Source organism: Corythoichthys intestinalis, chromosome 20, assembly GCF_030265065.1.
Source record: "Corythoichthys intestinalis isolate RoL2023-P3 chromosome 20, ASM3026506v1, whole genome shotgun sequence".
Classification (NCBI taxonomy): Eukaryota; Metazoa; Chordata; class Actinopteri; order Syngnathiformes; family Syngnathidae; genus Corythoichthys; species Corythoichthys intestinalis.
This window is the reverse complement of record NC_080414.1, coordinates 38,725,233-38,750,519: the sequence shown is the minus strand read 5'-3', so window position 1 is coordinate 38,750,519 and position 25,287 is coordinate 38,725,233. Positions and strand designations below refer to the sequence as shown.

General features: G+C 40.8%; 1 protein-coding gene and 1 long non-coding RNA gene across 2 annotated transcripts in view; one reads left to right on the top strand and one right to left on the bottom strand.

The window, feature by feature from the left end:
• The first annotated feature begins 762 nt into the window (after positions 1 to 762).
• On the top strand, positions 763 to 3,314 carry LOC130908819 (uncharacterized). The gene is made up of 3 exons (XR_009061654.1): positions 763 to 926; positions 2,708 to 2,786; positions 3,035 to 3,314. It is a non-coding gene; the product is annotated as an uncharacterized LOC130908819 (long non-coding RNA).
• Positions 3,315 to 19,508: 16,194 nt separating this feature from the next.
• The window catches only part of LOC130908838 (zinc finger protein 850-like), a 44,328-nt gene continuing 38,549 nt past the window's right edge, over positions 19,509 to 25,287 (bottom strand). The window contains exon 2 of the mRNA XM_057824704.1: positions 19,509 to 23,375. Coding sequence (XP_057680687.1) covers positions 20,955 to 23,300 — 2,346 coding nt within the window. The 5' untranslated portion in view covers positions 23,301 to 23,375 and the 3' untranslated portion in view covers positions 19,509 to 20,954. The remainder of the gene's footprint in view (positions 23,376 to 25,287) is intronic.

The window sequence follows — 25,287 nt, the reverse complement described above, 5'->3', positions numbered from 1 at the left end:
AAATTTCGTACCTCACCTTTCCAAGCACAAGATAGATTCCTGCCGAATTTTCGTGGACGAGGACCTGTTTCACCCAACCAGCAACGAAGTATTTATAAGCCTCCAAGCTCTTAAAGTTTTTCAAACTTTCGTGAGAATAGGCTGATTTTGTGTGGACAAGATAGTTGTACATATCAGGGTAGCTAGCAGATGTCAGGCAAATACGGCGGAGACAGCGGGTCGAAAAACATCGATCTAGGCATCAAATATGGATCTGGCGAATGGATATTCTGAAGCTTTTCCACATAACGCCTTTTATGCAACGCATCAAGTGAGTTTACGGCATCCGAAAGCACCGGGTCTTCCATGAAATGCATTATAAATTGCTCGATCAATTGAGACCATTGATAATACAGACACAAAATGACGGACAAGGGGGCGGAACCCTACAGCGAGCACGTGATTTTGTGACGTCGGTGGGTAGGGTCTATACCATCCGGCGGGCTGCGGCCAACCGCAGATGGTCCGCAGTCAATCAGGAGCACTGACGCGGCCGGTATACGTTGAACAATAGGATAAAATGGGAACGGATTGGCTCCGGCGCTATTTTTTACTGGAGTCGGACCGGAACCGCAACGATCATGCATCTGGTGTATTGGGCCCGAACCCTCTATTCATCCTATCTTGATCTGTCGTCATATAATTCAACCAATCTGAGCAGCGAATGAAGGCAATTTCTAGCCAATCACAGATAAGGGAGGCGGGCCGAGTAGCCAGCCATCGGCAGTGCCATATATTTAGAGAGTCACGACACTCCCATAGGGATCCATTATACGATTTAACTTCCGGGTACTTCCGGGTTATGGAGCCTTGGATAGTTACAAACATCGCATTTGACATGACGGACACCATTCATTTGAACGGCAGGCTGTCAAGTATATTCGGAGGTAAGTTGATTAAAAACCGACAACTGTCTGTATTTTACCAGAGGTGCTTTATGATGTATATGTTGAGCTTTATTTGTATGTGCATGGCGTAATTATATATATATATATTTTGTCTTGGTTGACGAGGGATTCTCTCTTACTTTTAAAGCTGGCTACGCTAACTGGGAACGTATATTCGGAGGAAAGTTGATTAAAAACCGACTTCTTTTGAATTTTCAACCGTCTGTATTTTATTAGAGGTGCTTTATGATGTATATGTTGAGCTTTATTTGTATGTGCATGGCGTAATTATATATTTTTTTTGTCTTGGTTGACGAGGGATTCTCTTACTTTTAAAGCTGGCTACGCTAACTGGGAACGTATATTCGGAGGAAAGTTGATTAAAAACCGACTTCTTTTGAATTTTCAACCGTTTGTATTTTATTAGAGGTGCTTTATGATGTATATGTTGAGCTTTATTTGTATGTGCATGGCGTAATTATATATTTTGTCTTGGTTGACGAGTGATTCTTATTTTTAAAGCTGGCTATACTAACTGGCAGGGGCGGACTGGTAATCTGTGGGTTCTGGAGGATCACAGAACGGCCGGTGCCCTGGACGGCCGGCGACCGCCATTCATTATACATCACTGTTTTTATCCCCCCCTAGCCTCTCATTATCTACAGTTCGCATCCAATCCGACAGGTGGCAGCAATGCCCCTGGCTGTTCATCGCCAGTCTGATAGAAGAACGAAGAAAACAAAGTAGCCTTCATTGGTTCTTTGTAGAAGCAAACTAGCGAAGAGCGTTAATGCACAATATGGATGGTGGTGGCAAAAAAAGAGAAGGGTGGCGCGGAGAAGGTTAGGGAGAAAAAAATTAAAGAAACTGGAGAGCAAAGCATTAAAATGTCCTAAGTTGAAAAATATTTTCGCAAGCAGCAGTCTGGCTGCAACGGCCACGTCGGGTAACAGTTACTAACAGCAGCCCAGCCCCCGGCGATGGTGACAGGGGTAGCGGGAGCCGCTCTGACGTGCAGCCGGTGCAGGGAGAGAGAAAAGAAGAGGGAGGGTGTAATGATAAGCTGGTGGAAGTTCCCCAGACAAGCGCGGGGCAAGTAAAAAGGGATGAAAACGGTCACTTGCTCGGTATACTGGCAATTGTTATCCACCAGGTAGCTACATTTTAAATGAAATAAATGACAATTAAAGGGTTAGTGCCAGCTAGTCCGTTTGCAATCGTGTCAAGTTACAGTATGCTAGTCCTACTATCACTCTCCTAAGGAAAAATATTTTAGCTGTAAAACAACGTATGCACACGCAGCAGCAATATTAATTCAGAAGAAATATAACAAAAATATTAATAAAATGAATGGCAAGTTAAATTGATATATTTTTTTAAATCATGTATATATCGTTTTGTTTTCTGGTTAATACTTTCCAATGAAGGTTATGTATCCAGGATTTATCTTGAAATGTTTATTGTATTTTCATTGAAATTTATTATTTGTATGACAAGATTAATTATGGCAGGGGTCTCCAAACCGGTCCTCAAGGGCCGCTGTGGGGCCTGGTTTTTGTTTCAACCGATCGAGTACCGACAGTTTAACCAAGGAAGTTTCTGCTAAAACAAGCAGCACCTGACTGCAATCAACTGATTGCACATGTAAGACACCAGATTGGTGCATAGGTGTTGTCTTGTTTTGTTGGAATGAAATCCTGAAATCCGGTATAATGCACCCGTTTTAAACTCTTTCATCTGCAGCAGGATGGCACTCTGACTCTCTGTGTTGGTATTGATAGGTGCTTCAACCAATGCACACTGGCATTGGTTGCAGAGTGAGAAGCTGATGACCCTCTTCACTATGCATCCTGCCAGATGGTAAAGGACACATGACTCTGTCTTTGTGAATTCAGGTGGTGATACTTCTGTCAGCTGCTCAATACTCACAACATCAGAAGCACTGTAGCTACAGGTTCTCATGTCGAGGAAGTCTGCTAAGGGTTCTGAAGCGTCATCCATATTCTTCTTCATTTGAAATTTAATTTTTTTTTGTTTTTTAAGAGCTCTCTCTGCTCTCCTTCTCATTATTTTCTCCCTTGTAAGTTCCTTCATTAATTCTTCCACAGTTGCCATTTTGCCTGACAGCGTGGTCCCTGGCGCATCTGGGCCTAGTGTTGTGGCGCCACCGCTGGTTCCTGATTGGTCGGCACCCGGCTCATCCACCCCTGGATCACCTGGCCTGGATACGTCATTGTTATTGTGCTCACTTTCGCCCAACCTTCCCACCTCAATTTCTCCCTGAATGTCTGTAACAATAACAAGGCATTCTTAATTTTATATGTAGTCAATGTTTTTACATTTGCACCTATTGTGATCTCCAAAGTAAGGGTACACTACACTCCTAAAGGGAAAAAAAAAAAATAACGGACATTACTGTTACATGAATCAAATCATCTGCCACAATCAGAAACTGCTATGGCATTGCCATGTGTCAACAGTCTGGTGATATCATGGAGTTGGTTCTGCTTTGCTGTTGTATCCACCAGAAATGTTTAGTTATAGGTGAAAATTAAATGCATAAATAAAGCTAAATTATGAAGTAACTAACAATGAAGTAGATCGAAATTTTGTGTGTAAATCCCAGGACAATTCCTGACCTCTTGTATTTGAAGCTGAATGTATTAATATGAAAAATGTAATTATCTTATTAGGAGTGTAGTTTATCCTTGAATTACTTGGCATGGGAAATGTTGTTGACAGCTGGTCTGTATCATACCCAAGTTTAACCTGGTGCAATATGTATGGTCCGTTTGAATTTTGGTTGGAGGCACACTCCTAAAGGGAAGTTTCCTCCTCTTTGGCTTCGAACGATGAATGAAAATGGTTGGGACAGCATCTGGCCTCAATTTTAATGTGTGCCCTACTTTGGTTGGCGTAAACTGGTCCTCCTCAAAGTGTTCCTGATGTTTGGTTCGCAAGATCAGTTTCCATTCTACTTAAAATTTAAAAAAAATTTTTTTTTTTAAGTCATAATACCGTGACTTACATGACAGAGTTTATAGTTGTTGCTGGCCCCCTTCAATTTCAGATTTTTACGGCTAACCATTGCCAGCCATTGTTTCTGCCGGTCTTTGTCCTTCAGGAAACCATACATTCGGTAGCCCTTTTCGGACCGATTGGTGCATCCAAAAGCTGCACAACCAACCATCACGATCTCTAAAATGTTAGGTGTGAGCACTGAATCATGACACCAATTTTACCTATTTAATAATAAATAAATATTACTGTAATATTAAATATTTTCTTTATCAAAGGGTAATACGTTATGTAATATATTACCACAGGTAAGTGAAGAAAATCTGGGCATTCTCTGGAAAAACAGTATTCTAGTTGTGGGGGGGAAAAAATCCATCTTGCATTTCAATGTATAAGTTGATTTCCAATGCTATTGCTAACACAAACATGAAACTCCCTCCAAGACATGGGAACTTTCCCTTCTGTGTAACAGTTTACATAGTTTTCAGTTGTTGCCTTACCACTCCAAATGTAAAACTAGCATTTATAAACACTATAGTGCAATGACATAATCAAACAAGTACTTAAAATACGTGATTTTATCTATTTTTACCATAAATGGGAGCAATCACCGCTAACTGGTTCATGGAATACTATTACAGCGCTGCTTGTGTTTGTAACTATACACGCCTACATGAGGCACGTGACCACCCGCGGCGACATGAGAGAGTGTCGCAACTCTCTAAATATATGGCACTGGCCATCGGTCTTTGTCAGGTGACGTAACGCTGTCAAAAGCCCCCAAGAGAGTCTGGCTGCAGCCCGCCTCTCTCAGTACCCTGCGCCGCTACACGCTAGTGTTGTATTGGTCGCGAACGATTCGTTCTTTTTGAACGAATTGTTTGGGTGAACGAGACCGAACTAATCACCATCTGCACTGATTCGTTCTATGAAGTTGGTGGCGCTTGTTCGCTGCGTGGGAGGGCGTTGAGCAAGCGGCAGCGTCTTCTGACATCGCACACGACCAATCAGACGCCAGCCTCATCGCGGGCAGGGGAGGGAGCGGAAACAGAATCATGGCGTATGTCACTCATTTCCACGTGTGGCCAATAAGCAGCCAGCGTGCAGGCAGGGGGGAAAGACTGAGTTTTGTCACTTCCCGTTCAGTGATTCGGTCCTCCGGTTCCTGACCTAGCTTGCTGCTAACTTGACTTTCCAGTAATGACTATGCGGTGAACGAGTCATAAAATGAAAGGAAACGACTTTGTCACATATTTGTTAACGTGGAGCCTATCAAATGCTGCTCAAAAAGACAAAAACACCACACAAATCTAGCGAGCATGGTTTAGTGTTCTACTTTTCTCAACAGACTCGGGACTGTGCCTATGACGATATACTATCAAATTTACAGTAATTTAAAACACGCGTAGCTACGAGGCAAGCAAAACCTGAGCTGCGGTCGCGTGACGGCAGTGAAGCGGGCAGAGAACTGTCACTATATGGAGGCTTCATGGCAGCGATATGTACCTCATATGTGCACAGAAAAAAAATAATATTTAGTATGATCACCATAATACTGATTTGCAATGAAACTGTATATACATGTCAATTTTTTCCGAGTGTTTTTTTTTTTTTTTTTTTTTTCCGTGTCAGAGGGTGTCGGTTGGTTTGACAAATTATGTCAATCCGTCCATCATGTGCTACTCAAGCGCCCCAAAAACAAAGCGCGCGGACACGGGAGATGTCGCAATATGTCTACATTTTTCTTAACAGACTAATGAGAGTAGAAAGGCGAAATCATAAAGCAAACAATTATTTCTCGTCAGCATTTGACGATCTGAGATGCGGGGACGACAGGGGAGCTGACCGGATTATTTTATTTATTAATACCAGTGCAAAAATTCAAAACGATCATCTTAATAATAAAAAACAAAAATACAACAGAGCGAGAGGTTAATATGATGTGTTGGCCGTTCCATAATTAGAAATTAAACTTTCGATTTATTTTTATTTTCATGACAGCAGGCATGCCGCGTTGGCTGTTAGCAGCAGCATTGTATATGTGAGCAAGATCATGCTAAAGAAAGTCCGTGCGCCCCCGACCCCAAACCCCGACTTCCCCCTCAAAAGGAAAATGTTTAACCGTGTCCTAATTCGAAATGCAAGCACGAGCCATGACTTTGAGCCCATAAAACTAGGACAGACGACGCGGAAGTTCTCCCTCGCTTTTGCAGCAGCGGGAGGGAGACGAGGCTGTCTCTGAGAGCAGAATGATATCGCCTGTCACTCATTTCTGAAACTACGACGAGTGGTCAATGTGCAAGAGAGGGAGGGACCAAGCAATGTCACTTCCCGTTCAGTTATACTGCGAAGCGGTCTTTGGTGATTCGTTCGGCAACGTCACTTCCCGTTCACTAACCGAACGATTCATTTGGGTGGGGAGGGAGATGAGGGGGGCGAACGATTCGTTGAACGATTCGTTTGAACGAATCGTTTTACTGAACGAACCGGAATGGATTCGTTTACTCAAGTGAACGACAGATCCCGTCACTACTACACGCTCGTCTCAGTACCCATCCCGCAGACAGGAAGTGACGCAAAATCGCAGCTCTCAGACCGGAAATGACAACATGAAGCATCGCTCGAGCTCCGAGCTTCCGGTTTTATCGTAATAGTTAGCGTCCATTCGAACGTAAATACTAGTTTACTTTTCTTTTCGCACGTCTTTTATTTTCGGTTTCAGCATCACTCATTATTATTTAAATAATAATTTATTTACATGCTCCTTAAATTGATTTGGTGTAATCGGGAGATTAACTCTTTAAGCGCGGTCAGTTTGTTAAAGCCTGCTGATTTTACCAAAATGAAAAACACGGTTACAGTACATCAAAATTAAAATACACACTACTGCAATAAAGGTTTAATTAGTGACTGAAAGATCGCCTGTGACCTATCACAGTGTGTACTTTAGTTTGTCAATTGTAAAATATACTCCAATTGAGAATCATTACAAAATTGCTGTCATCCTTACATTTTTATGAACGGACACATTAATATAGCTTCATTACAATTTAATGTATCTAAAACGTAATATTCTCTCAATGTTGCAACCAAACCAATTTTGTCTTTCATTTTGCTACTTAAATTCATTCATGTGGGTGAAGATCCTAATTAACTAATTCAGAAACTATATTAAACTTTCTGCTCCAGGAAAGGCACCTTTATTTCAAACAGAAATGACAAAAGTTGTCATGTGTTAGTTGTTTTTTTCTTTTATCCCAGACAATAGTTGTAGGTTGTTTTAATTACCTGACATTTTTCGGCAAGCACTCCCGCCTTCATCACAGGTAATTAAAACTACCTACAACTAACATCTGGGATAAAAGAAAAAAAAACTAATTTATAAGTGTAGAAAAATGAACTCAATACATCCAGTTCTGATGTGGTAAACTTTATTTTTTTAGTTTTATTATTTTTTATTATTATTGAGAGAATAGATCTTTTCTTTAGTCAACAATCTCCTCAAAAAAGGTAAATCCATCTTCCAGATGGTTGAAACAGAACTTGAATGGCTCCAAGACATTGTAGTTCGTGCTCATCCTCTTCCATCTGCAGGATGCTTGGGAACTCCTACTGCATTGATTTTTTTTTCCCCCCTAGCCCTGTCCGAGGCTTTTGTGCTGTCTTGCACAATCCTTTTACCAAAACTGTTCATTGGAAAAGAGAAAGAAAAGAGCTATTTGAATATTACATAAGTAAAATAAAAATGATGCTTTGTTAATTTTATACTTGATTTTTCTTTTCAGGCATTGCATTAAACTAGGTATATAAACAATCTTACCATTTTTTTCCCGTCATATCTTTTTGGAGTGGGCCACCACTAACTTGAAGGAGCTGTGGTTGCACCTCTTCCTAAAAATAAATCAGTGAATAAAGGGGGACATGTTCAAAAGTGCGTCAGAGTAATGGACACTAAAAAGTCTTTAAAAGCTGACCTCAGCAATTATATTCAAATTTCACTTCTGTAGCTGATAGACTGGTGGCACTTCACCCTGCAGTAATGCTTTTGCCTTATCTGTCCAATGGGCAAACTCTTTCCTGTGGCTCACCTAAGTTAAAAAATACAAAAATAAGTATTCCACATTTTCCAACAAAGAATTAAGGTACTGTGCACCTACTTTCCTATGAATGCCATATCAACAGTTTCAAAGACTTACCATGCACCCAAGTTTGAAATTGTCCGCTAGCAATATACACCACCACTTCCTCAGAGTTGGCATCAGTCTAACAAAAATTAAAAACAAGTGTAAATAAAGAATAACGACAAGGATATTTTGTAGCCCAATTTGAATGATTCAGTGAACTTCATTTTACAATGGTTAAACTCAAAGAGAGCATCCAGAACAGTGCAAAGAGCATACTACAAATGGATAAATGAATACAAATATAACAGAGGACAAAATTGGACAGTTAAACTCACCTACCATCAACATGAAGATGCCACAGTCCTTCCCCTATGGCTGTCCCGAAAAACCCTAACGTAAGAATTTAACCGAGTCACTTCCTTCAAGTTTTGAATCAATGAATATACACACTTTTACAAATACCTCTATTTCACTTCCAATCCTCTCTTTCCATGTCCCCCTGTTGATTGACTGTCAACGTTTTCTGCAATTGAAAATATAGGTTTATATTAAATACAGTAGTTAAACAATTACAAACGTGTTTCCATGCATAAGAACACCAACCAGTCAGGTTTAAATGATTCATGCAAACAAAACAAGGGCGTAGGTTTGCATAGGGACGGTAGTGACATAACACGACCAACTTTTCAGGATGCTAAAGTTGTCCCCACCAACTTTTGAGCAACCTTATTTGCATTATATTCGTCCCTACCAATGTTGAGACCGGGCCAACGCCCTTGAAACAAAACATTCGCAATTTTAGAGTGGCATTTTAGAATTTTGCTTCAAATGATTGGATGAATCATCTGGAGTGCAATTCTGCTTTAATTGAAGGGGCAACATAAAAGGATCGACTGGAACATACCTTCAAAACCAAACAAGGCTATTCTGGATCATCATGGAAACGCCATGCCAATATGAATGGTTACTGAATTTCATTAGAGATAACAATAGTTCTCTGATCTCAAGATTGGATCTGTTTTTCTTCCCACAAATAATTGGAATTTGGATCATTTAATTTGTTATGATTTGACTGTTCTTTGAAAATGAACCAATGCTCCAAGTTGTAGTTGTTACTAATCAGCCTTACAGGCAAATGCATGTGTGGGTCACATCCTGTAGGCTTTCACTATGTTGCAACAACATAGGGGTCAGCCACAAATATGGTCCTTCCCTGAAAAATACATAATCTATACACACGGACATATGTTATATAAATACAAACGTACGCAGACACCTACATGAGCCCATACAAGCATTCTGTAGGCTACATAGTTAAAATAATACCCTACACACGCCAAAAAACTTTTTTATACCTTTGAATGAGCTACTTGTTAGACAAGTTATAAATATGCATTTCATATCTGCAAAAAAACAAACACAAAAAGTTACATTTTACTTAATTGTACAAGTGACATTATGTTCTTTAGAGAAACTAAATCCTCAAAATTCACAGTTGATTCCATTTCATTGTTCAGGCCAACGTTCCAAAAGTCAGCACGTGTCAATCAAACTTTCTTTTTTTTAGACAATCAACACCATTTCTGGCCTCTTTATATTCAAGATTTGCATAAGCTAATGAGAATGTTGATTGGTTAAATAAACAAAGAGTAAATAATCAATTATGTCCAATTGTTAACTAATATAAGGAATAATAAGCCTATCCAGATTTCCACTGAGCACAACATTTGTCTCAGACATAAAAACATACCAGCCGTTCCTGGGCAGGATGAGTTTGAACCGTCCATGAAACTCGGCATGGTCTTATATTGTCACCATTGGTCCTGTCTGCACAGTGGGTTTTACAGTGTTCGATGTCTATCGAAAAAAGTGTTCAGCACAGTCCAAAATCTAAAGTACATTACTATTTATGCTACTTACTTCCATTTGGATCTGTGTGACATCCCTGTATCTGCATGGGAAGACTACCATTTGGGGGTCGTGATTTAGTTTCTTCCCAATGGGGTGGTGATCTTGCAGCTAGTAAAAAAAAAAACAAAATAATGAAAAAATATATAGCTAAGCAGAGTAACAATATCAAGAAAAAATTACAACCTTGTCCTATTTGGATCATGTGACAACATTCAAACTACAAAGGACCAGACAAAACAAATGAAGGCAAAACAACAATACCATACAACAACAAAAACAGCGAGCTGCGAATTGCAGGCATGTACATAATGAAAAATAAGAGTGCAATATAATGAAAACTACACAAAGAAGACTGTTCATTGTGAAAAAAAAATGTAAAAAGCATTAGCAGCATTAGCTAATTCGCTGCTGAATTCATCAGTACGTATTAAACAATATAAATAGAGCAAAGTCGCATGCAGTTAGTAAAGGAAGACATTATTTAAATTGCATTAAGAATACTAGATATAAGTACGGTCTTTTCAACTCAGAATAAACACTTCATATTTTCACCGCAAGTGTTGTTTAACTATTTAACATTTTTAAACATGCATACCCTTTTTAAAAACTTTTTTTCAGTGCGGCCACTTACCGTGTTTTTTTCGCGAGAGGTGAAATAACGTAACTTGTTTTCGTCGCAAGGGTTGACGACATTTCCGGTCTGAGGGGACTGAGAGCTGCGGTGTTGCGTCATTTCCTGTCTGCGGGATGGGTACTGAGAAGAGCGGCGCAGGGTACTGAGAGAGGCGGGCTGCAGCCAGACTCCTCTCCCGGTGTTTGGCCCATTGAAATGGAGGCCTCGGGACGCTATTGTGGACGAATCCAGGTTTCTTATCGATTTCGACCAAGGAAGCGCGGGATGAATTGTCACTCAATGACGGTATGAATACGATGTGGGTGCCAATGCTCGTCTGTTTCTTTGTGTTCCCTTTGATTATTCATTTCAGCGTGCCGCCCGTCTTCCATTGCAAGTATTGGTGGCTCGGTGGTATAGTTCTCGCACGCCGCGCGGGCACTCCGAGACAGATGCCCGGGCACGCTGATGTATCGTGGGGTAGCCTTTGCAGCTAGCCTAGCATCGTGGAACCAGTTCTTCAACGACAACGCGAGCAGACCTGGATATACGGTGTTGGAAATGTCCCACACAACAACAAATAATTTTTATTATATTTATTTATACCACACTGGTTTGAGCGCAGTATTGTTTTGGTTGGTTTGTTGTTTAAAATGTGTAAAAGAAATAATGTTTGTTTCGCTTCTGAGATGAGAATTCAGTAAACAACATGTGAGCTACTAACTTGCCCCATCCCCAGTACTTAAGTTAATGAGTATGTATATAAAAATGTATCTTTAACTTTAACTACTACACCGAGTATGGTTTGATAGTCAATATCAGTTTGCATATGATTGATGAAAAAGGTAAAATTTCAAATTTGAAGAAGTCCATTGGAACTGTATTTTGAAATATTAAAAAAAATAAAAGTGTTGCACCCCCCACCTCGTTTCCAATTGCCAAATAAATATGCCTTGGAGGCTGAAGTGCAAATTGTGTGTTTATTCACAGATGCAAGACAGTATTACAGTTTATGAATAAAATGTCGCAGTATAGTTTATTGACCGCATATTATGTGTACATAATTTTATATAGTGAATATGTATATAATATGTTTATATATATATATGATGTATGTGCAGGGTGATTAAAAATCAATGTGCCAAAATCATCACGCATTTATTCATTTCAAAATTATTGAAATAGACTGAAATTATTACATTTTTAATTAAATAAAGTACTTACTTTTTTTTTTTTTTTTTTACTTTAACAAGTAAGTAATCTTAACGAATTAAGTCATATCGGCTTGATTGTCTGTGATGCTGCTGGTGGTCACATTGAGCACTTGTAAAGCATGAAATAAAAACAAAAATATTCAATACTTGTGTCAATGTAGTTATTGCCCCCCCAATTTACCACAATGGTTTTGGCCCATTCTTTTTTTCATCACCCTGTATAGTGTATGTGTGTATATATGTATGTGTATATATATACATTATTTCTATATATTTATGCAAATATTTTGCGGTACTTCGTGCTGATTGCAGCTATGCTCTGGACCCACGTTCCGTCGACATTCGCTGGAAGTGATGGTAAGTTAATGCAGCGCCAGCCGTACAACAACAGACGCCGAATCTCAATGACGCACCCTGAGCCACCTAGGTTTCATTTTTGCAACGTGTTGACAGTTAGAGCTGTTTCTGAATGGGAAACATTTAGGAGCATAAAAATACTGCCAGCTTTAACTTCACGGCTGGTAATGACAGTGTTAGACATCCGATCTTCCTTTCCATCCACTCCCAGTCAAAATGGATTCGACATGTAGTACAAACATGGCACCCAAAATATTGTTTCACATGTGTGCGTGCGCAAAAAGTATTCCACATGTATGCGCGTAAGTGTCTCACATGTATAAGCGCAAAGATTTCACATTCATGCGCGTGAGTGTCTCACATGTAAGCGTGAAAGGATTTCATATATATGCGCGCGCGCGCTGGTCTCACATGTAAGCGTGCAAGGATTTCATATATATGCGCGCGCGCTGGTCTCACATGTAAGCGTGAAAGGATTTCATATATATGCGCGCGCGCTGGTCTCACATGTAAGCGTGAAAGGATTTCATATACATGCGCGCGCAGGTCTCACATGTAAGCGTGAAAGGATTTCATATATATGCGCGCGCGCTGGTCTCACATGTAAGCGTGAAAGGATTTCATATATATGTGCGCGCGCTGGTCTCACATGTAAGCGTGAAAGGATTTCATATATATGCGCGCGCGCTGGTCTCACATGTAAGCGTGAAAGGATTTCATATACATGCGCGCGCAGGTCTCACATGTAAGCGTGAAAGGATTTCATATATATGCGCGCGCGGGTCTCACATGTAAGCGTGCAAGGATTTCATACATATGCGTGCGCAAAAAATATTTCACATGTATTCGTGCACGCGTCTCGTATGTATGTGTGCGTGAATATCACATGTATGCGTGCGAGAATCTCACATCTATACGTGCGCAGAAAATGTTTCAATAGAGTGTGTGAGAACGTTTGATAAGTGTGTGTGAAAGGTAATCCTGAATTATGTCCCTAACGGCCCCCCATATGAGACAGGCGGTGCTGCAGCCAGACTCCTCTCTCCTCCGCTGGCGCACCTGTTGTGAATTGCGCCTGACCATGGGCTTGCCTCAAGAAATGTGAATGAGCGCCCCTTGCTGGTAGCTCTTTTTAACGGTTCCCCTGGGGCGCTTACGGCCACAAGATTTCCCCCAAGGTCTTAGCGCCCAAATGTACGTAAAATGCGTAGCTGATTACAGCTACATTACCCTGCGTAATAATACTTTTTTTTCTTGTAGCAATAGTACGACTTACATCTCGTAGTCCTTCTTTTTCCTTTTATTTGGCCCTAACGTACTACATTAACACAACAATAATAGTCCTTCTGTTAATGGACCAATGGCGTAGGTTTGCATAGAGAAGTTAGAGATATACCACGAGGAATTTTTCAGGATGCTCAAATTGTCCCCACCAACTTTTAAGCAACCTTATTTGCATTATATAATGAGTTCAGTTATAGAAGTCATTTAGATTGTCTCACATATTTTATAAGGATAGAATTGACCCTACCATTATTAAGCGAATTACTTTCAATATGTACAGACTTACACTGACACCATTTTTTCCCCTCAAACGCACGTATGATTAGCTGATGACTAGTTAAATTTCCTTGTTTTCAGTGGAAATCTACCGGAAATGAGTAAAATTATCTGCTAGTGCTTGAAGTAAATTTTACTCCGATTTCTTGAAAAAAATAGTTATCTGAAAATAATCTTAATACTTATTTTAAGCAAAAAATTATAATAATAAAAAAAAAAAAAAAAGCTTGCTTTTTTTCGTCAGAAATGTTAAGAAGAGATATTGTTCAAAACATTATTTAGAGCATTTTTTTAACTTGATTTTGGTGAAAAATGGCCAACCTTTAGATGGTTTTAGCTAAAATAATTTTAAAAAATCAGACCCATTAATCTGTTAACTCATTTTTAACACTCAAAACAAGATGGAGAAAATTATTCGAATAGATTTAAGAAAAAACATCAGATTAAAACGTTAAAAATTTGATTAGGTTCATATTGATGAGAAATGTAGCCCCGTTCACCTAATCTGTTAGGTTTTATTCATGTCCTGTCCCCAGCTAAAAGTGTACATGCGGGTTATGTTGTTATATCGTCCCTACCAATATTGAGACCAAAACTGCGTCCTTGTAATGGACCCATTTCAAGGAGTGGTGGGATATTCTAATTGCCGTGTAAAGAGTTTTACTAGTTACGGTGAGAGAGTGAATAGTTTTTTTTTTTTTTTTGTAGTTTGTGAACTACATTTCCACACAAATGCACATCGAGGTACCAATTAGCTCATCAGGCAAAAGTATGAGAGTCATTTTTTGAGTGTCCCAGAGCTCGCAAAACTTGGATAAAAAAGGGCATTTATCAAGTTTTCGTCAGCCGTGATTGCATATATCCGTCTGCCAAAACAGCCTGATAGCACAGATACAAGTACGACTCCCCTCTGCTATTCAATGCGTTGTTGACATTAGCACGGCGGCGCTCCGCCCGCCTCTTGGCTCAATTTCATTCAAACTTGCCAGTCCCTCCAAGAAAGCAGTCTACCACTCACTTTCGCCGAAAAGTCTGATCCAAAACACTGTAATGCCCCGGATGGGGGGAAGAAGATAAAGAAAAAAATAAAAACAAAAAATAACAGCGGGCTTCCGCGACGGCTATCTAACCCATTCTCCTTCTCTCTACATCACAGCTCCCCGTCCAATTTAGGGGGCCTTGCATAGGTACGGACATTACAATACACAATGAATAGGTTGCCGCTGAAGCCTTCACACTAGTCTGCCGCTAGTTTGAAATGGCCTTAAGAAAAAAATCTCTTTTCCACAGCGTGGTGGCTTTTATTTTTGTGTGGCGGGGCGCCACAATATTTAATATGTAGGGGAAACCCTGATGTACCACGGTAAATTGAGCAGATTTACCTTGATAACGATAAATGACGATGAATTCGCCAAGCGAACAGTTATAGAATTTGAAAGTCTGAATCAATGCATGAAATACCAATTAACCGTTTCTCGTTGATTTATTTACCTGCTTTCAATTTAACAATTGTACATGCAGTCTAAACATGAGGTATATAAAAATGTATTGTAAAAAATAAGAATTCAAGTATGAACATTTATAACAGTTTGTATGACCTGAAAAATGTACAACGATATAAAAATCAATACGACGACTGTGCAAACATGTCATTGTAACAAATGACTTACAGCTTGAACAGTACACTTCAAACAGACAACTTATTGTTAATGGCTCCTGTGACATAATTACTCAACACAAGTGTTTACTTCAAGGTTTTAGTTTTTTTTTTCCCAGACCATTTTTAATACATGCACTCCCCAGACAGGCTCAACCACATTAAAGCTACATTTCTCTTATGCCAATGAAACATTTAAGTTTTTATGATGACAGTAATGACACAGAATAAAGCAAGCACTAGGCCTGTCGCGATAACAAATTTTAGTGGGCGATAAATTATCTCATAAATTATTGCGATATGCGATATTATTGCGCCCCCCCCCCCCCCCATTTTTTTTTTTTGTGAGTATTTATTTATTTATTGTCATCATCATCGGTATCATTGACAGTTGCAAGATGTGATATGAGCAACCCGAAAAAAACGAAGAAAAGACGAGAGGGCTGATGAGATAAGCATATGCTTATCAAGTCCCGTCCCCTTTTAACCGCTTTACAATAACACAGTGAGAATACAGTATATATTAATAGATCAAGTACACCCATTTAAACGCAATTAATGTTTACTTTTAAATTAAAAAATTCCTTTTAAGAAATCACAACTAAAAACAATAGACCATGCCTCTTTCAAGTAAAAGACTACAATATTAATACCGCACAGAAACACATAATAAATGTCTTTTTTCAAGAAAAAATAAAATTGCACTTAATAACTGAAGCATTTAGGCACATAGGTATAAAGTTGCAGTAACAGTAATTGCACTTCAACAACAATAGAGAAAAATAGACTAATTAAGTAGCAGTAAGAAAAATTTGGCTCTCAAAGATATCAAATATCATTTAACAGAGGCAAAACGGTCTCATTTCTTCAACAATGTAGCGGACTTCACTTTCCGTGAGGGAACGCTATTTTGCGCGGTGTCGTCTGTATTTCTCACATCAAGCGAATACCTCTAATTGTCAATTAACATGACGAGGAGGCTCCGCTTGTTGCGATGCAGTTTTCTTACTAAGCAGTGAAAACTGGAGAGGATAATAGTGTTTCAAATGAGCATGTAGATTTATTCTGTTGGCCATCTTTGTTGAAACAACCTCCAGAAACATTTTGCAGACTGGTTCGTCCTCTTCCTCATTCCGCTCGCTCATTGCTGTGCGCCGAGAGTGGACTCGGCCCTGCCTCCATCCATTAAATGACGGTCATTCAAACTCAAATGTATAAAACGAACATACCCAGAAGTCAATAAAACAGAGTGGCACAAGGAAGCTGAACTTTAAACAGCGCAGCCGAGCACGTCTGCCACACATCTGCCGCAAGCGCGTGCGTCACGCGCGCACGCACGTGACAAACGCAAGCGCGCGCACGTGCACGCGAGGCGATAAATCGCAGCAGGAAAATTACCGTCTTCATTTTTATATACCGCGCGATAAATGGAATTATTGCATATTGCGACAGGCTTAGCAAGCACATACAGAAAAATAGCTGTGGCCATTAAACGGTCATATTATTGGCTTCACAGTGGGATTATACTTTATGCTGAATGCTTTACCATCATAAAAGCTATTAGAGAATCACACACAGAGATACAAAATAACGGAACATACTGATTGCTAGAGGCAGTCCGTGCCCAATCCACTCAATAAGTTCGGCCGTTTCGACAAGGTTAGAGCCGCTATCCAACTCCATCACAGTCATTAATAGCGTTAGCCGCTGGCGTTAGCCTGTGGCCTGGCTACCAATCGATAGCACTGAAAGCCCCCTTTTTCCTGAAATTGTGAGAACCAGGGAGGACAGCGAGTGAAAGCCCGTCTGGAGGCCGCCATGAGTCTACTTAATGTCAGGTGAAAGTTTAAAGGGTATGACAACACCTGGGGAAATGCCAATATTCCATCATTTATCCATCAACGCATGCCTTTTGAATTCATATCATGCCACTTCGTGTAATTACACACATCGCAACACCAAGAAAATGACAGAAATTAGGTCGATTGTCAAGCTAAAAGGACCTGCCCCCGAGATGCCGGAAAACTAGCATATTGTGTGCGTGACGTCACTATAGGGAAACAACCGGCTCAGTGCTTAGTACTGAATGGCGGCGATGAAGGCGGACAATTTTGTTTCTATTTGCAGCGACGAATCCGACGTAACAAACATTCTTCTAATGGTGACGAGGAGAGTTATGAACCTTTCTTTGGTGTTTTGGGTTATCAATTTGAGCCCAAACGAAAGCCAATGCAGCCTAATGAAAGGATCATTGAGGGGAGCAATCACACTGATGAAACACCGGCGGCAACAGAATCACCGAATGGTTTGTTTTGCATTTCTTTTTGTGAAGCTGATACACCGTGACCGCAAAATAATGTATAGAATAATTATCATTTAATATGCTATCATCGGTTTCGCTCTGCAGACACAAATATGATTGGGATTAGAGGATTTGTTCTATATATTTTACGAGCGATAATTTATACATGTGTCCAGTCCTATATCCAATGCGTGATATGTTTTTATGATAAAAGTATACTCACTCTGGCCATTTCCCTCCTTTGCTTTGCCTGGGGTGGTGAGGTGGAGCCAGTCATCGTCCTCTTTCACCGGGCACCGCATCTGCTTTCAGCAGCAATTTCTTAGCAAAACCTGATTTCATTTGCCCATAGTTCGTATAGCTTTCAGGAGTAAAATGCGCACCACACAAAACCGTGCCGGAGGCTGGGTCTGCAAAATTAGCCCTCTTAGCACTGACGAACTTTACTCATTGTCTGCGTAGTCCAGCTCTTTTTCTCGCATTCGGGAACTCATGGGTACTACATTGCGACAAATGGCTATTTGTAAACCACATAGCATGACAGGTTTGAACCATTTTAGCGATTTTTTGATTTGTTATCTTGGCACATAACGGTTCTATTGATGTCTCACACCCCCTTTGCGTTTTCTTACCCTTTAAAGAGTATGTAGCGGCACGGGGTGTGAGACATCAATAGAACCGTTATGTGCCAAGATAACAAATATTGATAAAGTTAACAAAAAAATCAATCACATTAATGAGCAATTATCAAAAATAGATCGAAAATGACGAACATTTCCGAAAGTGTTCCGGAAACAGCCGAATGGGGCGGAGACGTCACGACAATGATTGACAGTCGAAGCGGTGCCAGGTGCCATTGTTTTTTAACGACGAGAGAGTAGCGTTGGGGTTTGTTTGACCAAAACATCACAAAAATGGTTCAAAACTGCTGTGCTTTGTGGTGTACAAATAGTTATTTATCGGAATATAGTATCCATGAGTTCCTGAACGCGAAAAAAAAAAAGCTGGACTACACAGACAATGGGTAAAGTTCGTCCATGCAAAGAGGGCTAATTTTCTAGACACAGCCTCCGGCACGCTTTTCTGTGGTGCGCATATTCCACCTAAAAGCTTCTCGAACTACGGACAAGAGAAATCGGGTTTTGCTAAAAGATTGCTGCTCAAAGGAGATGCGGTGCCGACCATACAGGTGCAGCCACCTAAATGTCCCGAGATATCAAGAAAGAGGACAATGACTGGTAAAGGAGGCTAAAGCTAAGCAAAGGAGGGGAGCAGCCAAGCTCAAAATGGCCAGAGTGAGTACTCGTTTATAATAAAAAAATATCACGCATTGGATACAGGACTGGACACATGTATAAATTATCGTTCGTAAAATATATAGAACAAATCCTCTGATCCCATTCATATTTGTGTCTGTTGGCAGAGCGAAAAGCTATGATAGCGCAATAAATGATAATTATTCTATGCATTCCTTTATTTTGCAGTCACTGTGTATCAGCTTCACAAAAAGAAATGCAAAACAAATCATTGGTGTTTCCCCACACGATCTGCTGCCAATGTTTCATCAGTGTCATTGCTCCCCTGAATGACCGTTTTATTACGCTGCATTGGCGTTCGTTTGGGCTCATATTGGTAATCTAAAACACCGATTAAAGCTTCGTAACTCTCCTCGTCACCATTAGATGAACATTCGTTACGTCCTTCTACGTCAGATTCGTCGCTGAAACTAGAAACGAAATTGTCTGCCATCATCGCCGGCATTCAGTATTAAAGCACTGAGCCTTTTTCTTGTTGAAGAAACACCCCTCACTGTCAATTCTGAATTCTCTTTTATTGACAACGAGGGGTGTTTCTTCATGAGGGAACCTGGAATATGTGCAGGACGAACACAATGCATCAGCATAAACAGCTCAAAACACCCCTAATTCTCCCCTCACTAGAAGGAATTATATTGATGCAGACAGGCGCTGCTCCCCTAGTGGCCGGTGGCACTCTCTTCACTTGTCGTGACGTCACGCACACAATCTGCCAGATCTCGGGCGCCGGTCGTTTTAGCTTGACGATCGAGCCAAATTTCTCTCATTTTCTTGTGTGTAATTACACGAAGTGGCATGATATGAATACAAAAGGCATGCGTTTATGGATAAATGATGGAATATTAAAATTTTCCCAGGGCACTACATACCCTTTAAGCCAGACTCCATCACTTGCTTGTAGCGTTAGCCGCTAGCGTAAGAGTACCGAGCATCTGTTTGTTTGATTTCCTGATAATCGAGTGACTTCATATTGCTTCCTTAAAGGGGAATGAACATAGCCGAACAACAAAGAAGCGGGATGAAAAAGCTATAATTTCTTGTTCAATAAAGCGAATTTACCAAGATGGTCAAAATTATGTCTGTAAGAATTTCGGTAATGGTAAATTTTTGGTATACCGCCCGGCTCTAACCCCCCATCTCACACATTTGATGGAGACTGACATAATTGGCTCAAAGTTGGCTTCAGGGTGGTCTGCCACAGCCTTAGTTAGTTTGCAACAAAGTGCTCTTAGTGTGGTTTGAACCTTGTACAGCTTCAGGCATTCCAGGATCAATGTATGTGGCATCGAGTCATAGCTTTCCAGTAATCAATTACAGCAGTGAACAGGGTGGTCTGTCTGGTTTTTCAGTCTCGGGTGACAGTTCTGTCCCCCTCAGTTTCTCTTCTCTTAAATGTTGGAGGAGGGAGACATGAAAAATGTTCTTATACTTTCATTGCAGATTATTTAAAATTAGCAGTAACAGTTAATAAATTAAAAAAAAAAAGAAAAAACTAACAAAATTGTGAAAAGAATTTGATCAAACAATATGAGAAAAATGTTTTTTTTATTGCCAGATCATCCTGGCCAAGTATCACACAACTTTACTTCATCTAAATTAATATTCAATCTAAATCAGGTGAGCCAGTTCTTTTGACAATATGTGAATAAACTTCACACAGGATACAACGAAGCACATGTGAAGCACCAAAACTGCAAATCCTCAAGAGGATTTGAGGAAGTTCCACAGAATACAATCGTCTTGCATACACAAACTGATGAACTGGATGACAGGCAAAGCAGTCCTTGGTCACCGCTTCTCACACAAACACACACACCAACCCACGTCTCTCTTGACCTGATCCTTTTAATTGAATCACTGACCACAAAAAAGTTTTTCACCAGTGCGGGTTATTATGTGTGTTTTTAAGATGCTCTTGCAACGGAATTCTTTGACCACAAATTGAGCATAAAAAGGTTATTCTCCACCGTGGCTTTTTGTGTGTCTTTTTAAATTTTGCTTTAGGGTGAACACCTGACCACAACTTGAGCAGGTAAAAGGTTTTTCTCTAGTGTGGGTTGTTGCGTGTTGTTTTAGGTTTCCCTTTTGAGAGAATCTTTGGCCACAAACTGAGCAGGAAAACGGTTTTTCTCCAGTGTGGATTTTTGTGTGTGTTGTTAAGTGGCTCTTGCAAATGAATCTTTTGCCACAAACTGAGCAGGAAAACGGGCTTTCTCCAGAGTGGGCTCTTGTGTGTATAGTTAGGCCTCCCTTTTGAGAGAATCCTTGGCCACAAACTGAGCAGGTAAAAGGTTTTTCACCAGTATGCGTTCTTGTGTGTTTTGTTAAGTCTCCCATATGACCAAAACTTTTTCCACAAACTGAGCAGGAAAAAGGTTTTTTACCATGGTGCGTTATTGTGTGTTGTGTTAGGCCTCTTTTCTGAATAAATCTTTGGCCGCAAAATGAGCAAGAAAAAGGTTTTTCTCCAGTGTGGCTTCTTGTGTGTACTATTAAGTCATGCCTTACAGAGAATCTTTGACCACAAAGTGAGCAGGAAAAAGGTTTTTCTCCAGTGTGGATCCTCATATGCCGACGACAAGTATACTTATCAACAAAGGTCTTCCCACACTGAGAGCATTTGTTGTCAGGGTAAACTTGCTTATGACCTTCATCATCACTCTCAGGCGAGTGTGACATGGTTTCCTCGCTATCTGATAGTGGAGCGATGAAAGTGCCCTCTTGCAATCCTTCTGTTGAGCTGCTGCTGCCGCTTGGATGCTCCGCTCCTCTGCTGGTCTCACTCCGACCCTCTTCACTCATCAAAGGCTCACCAGTCGGCCTGGCCATAATGTCATCCTCTGTAACGTATGGTAGCTCTACCTCTTCCTTTTTGATTGAAAGTTGCTCTTCTCTATTTTTCTGTTGGGATTCATCTGGCTCTTCCTTTTTCATTTGCAGGTGCTCAACATCCACACAAAGAAAAGGTTTTTCTCCAGTGTGGGTTGTTGCGTGTTGTTTTAGGTTTCCCTTTTGAGAGAATCTTTGGCCACAAACTGCACTGGAAAAAGTTTTTTCTCCAGTGTGGGTTCTTGTGTGTCTTGTTAGGCTTCCCTTTGAAGAGAATCTTTGGCCACAAACTGAGCATGAAAAGGGTTTTTCACCAGTGTGGCTTCTTTCGTGTATTGTTAGCCCTCCCTTCTGAGTAAATCTTTGGCCACAAAATGAGCAGGAAAAAGGTTTTTCTCCGGTGTGTGTTCTTGCGTGATGTGTTAGGCCTTTCTTCTGACTAAATCTTTGACCACAAACTGAGCAGCAAAAAGGTTTTTCTTCAGTGTGGTTCCTCATATGCCGACGACAAGTATACTTATTAACAAAGGTTTTCCCACACTGAGAGCATGTGCGTTTGTCGTCACTGTAAACTTGCTTATGACCTTTATCATCACTGTCAGGCGAGTGTGACATGGCGTCTTCGCTATCTGATAGTGGAGCGATGAAACTGTCCTCTTGCAATCCTTCAGTTGAGCTGCTGCTGCCGCTTGGAGGCTCCACTCCTCTGCTGGTCTCACTCTGACCCTCTTCACTCTTCAAAGGCTCACCAGTTGGCCTGGCCATAATGTCATCCTCTGTAACGTATAGTAGCTCTATCTCCTCTTTTTTGATTGGAAATTGCTCTTCTCTCTTTCGCTGTTGGGTGTCATCTGGCTCTTCCTTTTTCATCTGCGGGTGCTCAACTTCCTCTCTAACACCAAGAAAAGTTTTTTCACCAGTGTGGCTTCTTTCGTGTATTGTTAGTCCTCCCTTCTGAGTAAATATTTGGCCACAAAATGAGCAGGGAAAAGGTTTTTCTCCGGTGTGTGTTCTTGTGTGATGTGTTAGGCCTCTCTTCTGACTAAATCTTTGACCACAAACTGAGCAGCAAAAAGGTTTTTCTTCAGTGTGGCTCCTCATATGCCGACGACAAGTATACTTATTAACAAAGGTTTTCCCACACTGAGAGCATGTGCGTTTGTCGTCACTGTAAACTTGCCTATGACCTTTATCATCACTGTCAGGCGCATGTGACATGGCGTCTTCGCTATCTGATAGTGGAGCAATGAATCTGTCCTCTTGCAATCCTTCAGTTGAGCTGCTGCTACCACTTGGAGGCTCCGCTCCTCTGCTGGTCTCACTCTGGCCCTCTTCACTCTTCAAAGGATCATCAGTCGGCCTGGCCATAACGTCATCCTCTGTAAAGTATGGTAGCTCTACCTCCTCCTTTTTGATTGGAAGTGGCTCTTCTCTCTTTTGCTTTTGAGGGTCATCTGGGTCTTCCTTTTTCATTTGCGGGTGCTCAACTTCCTCTTTAACACCAGGTGACTGACTCCTGCCACTCAGGACCAAGATATTTTCTGAAACCTGCAAGACAAGAAGACAAATTACAAACTCAAAAAAGCAATAATATGTTTTATGAACATTAAAAAATCATGAAGTACTAGTATTTCCACCTGATTAAATGGCTCCCTTCCAATTTCAAAGCACTTGTTTTGGGCCCAGACCTAATTGAACTTTCGCGAAAGCTCCGTTCCCCTTAGTTACAGTTGCTAAGTCGAAAGCTTCCTCACTTCAACGGCACAGCCATCACAGCCAGACGTATACGGAAGTGTTTTAAACGATTAATTTGGAGCAATACCAGTGCAACATTCTCCAGATTGAGGCAAAGGAGTTTACAATATGCAGATGAGGTGAAAAAACAAACGTAAAAAAATTGTAGCAAGCCATCAAGGCAAAAGCATGCAGGTTCAACACTCAGAACTAAGAAACAGGTTGGGTGGTCTGTTCACAAAATGTTATATGAAAAATAAGTTCAAGGCGCTTAATAGGATGCAATGTTTATTTAAAAAGCGGAAGCACTGCATTAATGTTAGCACACTCATAAACTGGGAACGAAGACATGAAATTAACTAAATTTAGCTTATGAAACGACTATATTTAAAGTGTGTATGCAAAAAGCATGTTTATTTCATATTTTCCGCTGTATTTTATGCCTCTGAATGAAATTTGGATGTGTGTAAAAGTGATTGATATATTTATTCAGGTTTTTGAATCCCGCTCCATGAAAATGATTGACTTCCTGGATTGACGAGGATTCTGAATGTGACGTCAGCGGGATAGTAATCTTCAGTATACATCCAATACTACAGTATGCAGAACGACTGCGGATTCAGTTGATTTTGTGGATTGTTTATTTTCGCATCACGCCAGCCAAATGTGCTGGAGAAAAATTTTGCTGAACCAGGAAGAAGCGTATGAACCTTTTTGGGTTTCAAAGAGTTCCCGTTCACCCCGAGATTGGCGTAAACAGTTCTGACAGTTGTGGGACCACTGGACTTACAAGGAAGTGGAGTAAACATCGTGTTTTGTATTATGTCAAATACTGGGATCATGGCACACGTTTTAATCAGGAAGTGGCTTGCATTTTGTGGCCGGCGATCGGCGGCTTGTCGGCTTGTCCTCTTTGCGTTCCCAGAATGCGCTTTCCTCGGCTTGGCCACGAGCAGCTCCATGCTCCTATGTCGGCCGAGAATGGGCTATTTTCAGCGTTCATTCCCGGCGACGAGCACTGCCAGCCCGCCGTGGCTCCAGTAGGACGGCGAGCTGTATTTTTCTCGCCCGGTCCTCTTTACGTGCCTGCCGAGAATGCGCTTTCCTCGGCTTGGCCACGCCCAGCTCTGTGCTGCGATGTCGGCAGTTTTCCATCGAGAATGGGCTATTTTCGACGTTTATTCCCAGTGACGAGCACTGCCGGCCCGCCGTTGTTTACGCTCTTTCCTCTATCTCGGAAGCCGGGGCAGGCAGGGAAATGACAAAAGCCCATGGCATAAAATATAGTTAAGGAGGTGCAAGAAGTGGACAGTTTTGACCATTATGGAGTCATTTTGCCATGTCGTACTGAATAAATGCGTTTTTAATATTTCATATTCCAATTAGCACAAGACTATTATTTGTCATGACCATACCATTTATTTAGCAACTTGGGGGAAAAATACTTCGATAAAAAGAATATCCTGTAAAAATATTGGAGTAGAGAGATTGAAAGAATGACATTTTGCTGCTATCTTTGTCGCATTTTCTTCGTAATGAATAATTCCCCATCAATGGGCTGAAGTCTAAACCAGATGAAATCGTGACCCTGCCGAGGTCATCCTCCTGTTGGGGACGTTAGAGCATCCAGCACCAGCAGCTTCAAACCAGCAATAGGTTTGATCCCCTCAGCGACACACCGGCTGAACAAGACACTCTCGTAATTGGTAGCTCCATCGTTAGAGAC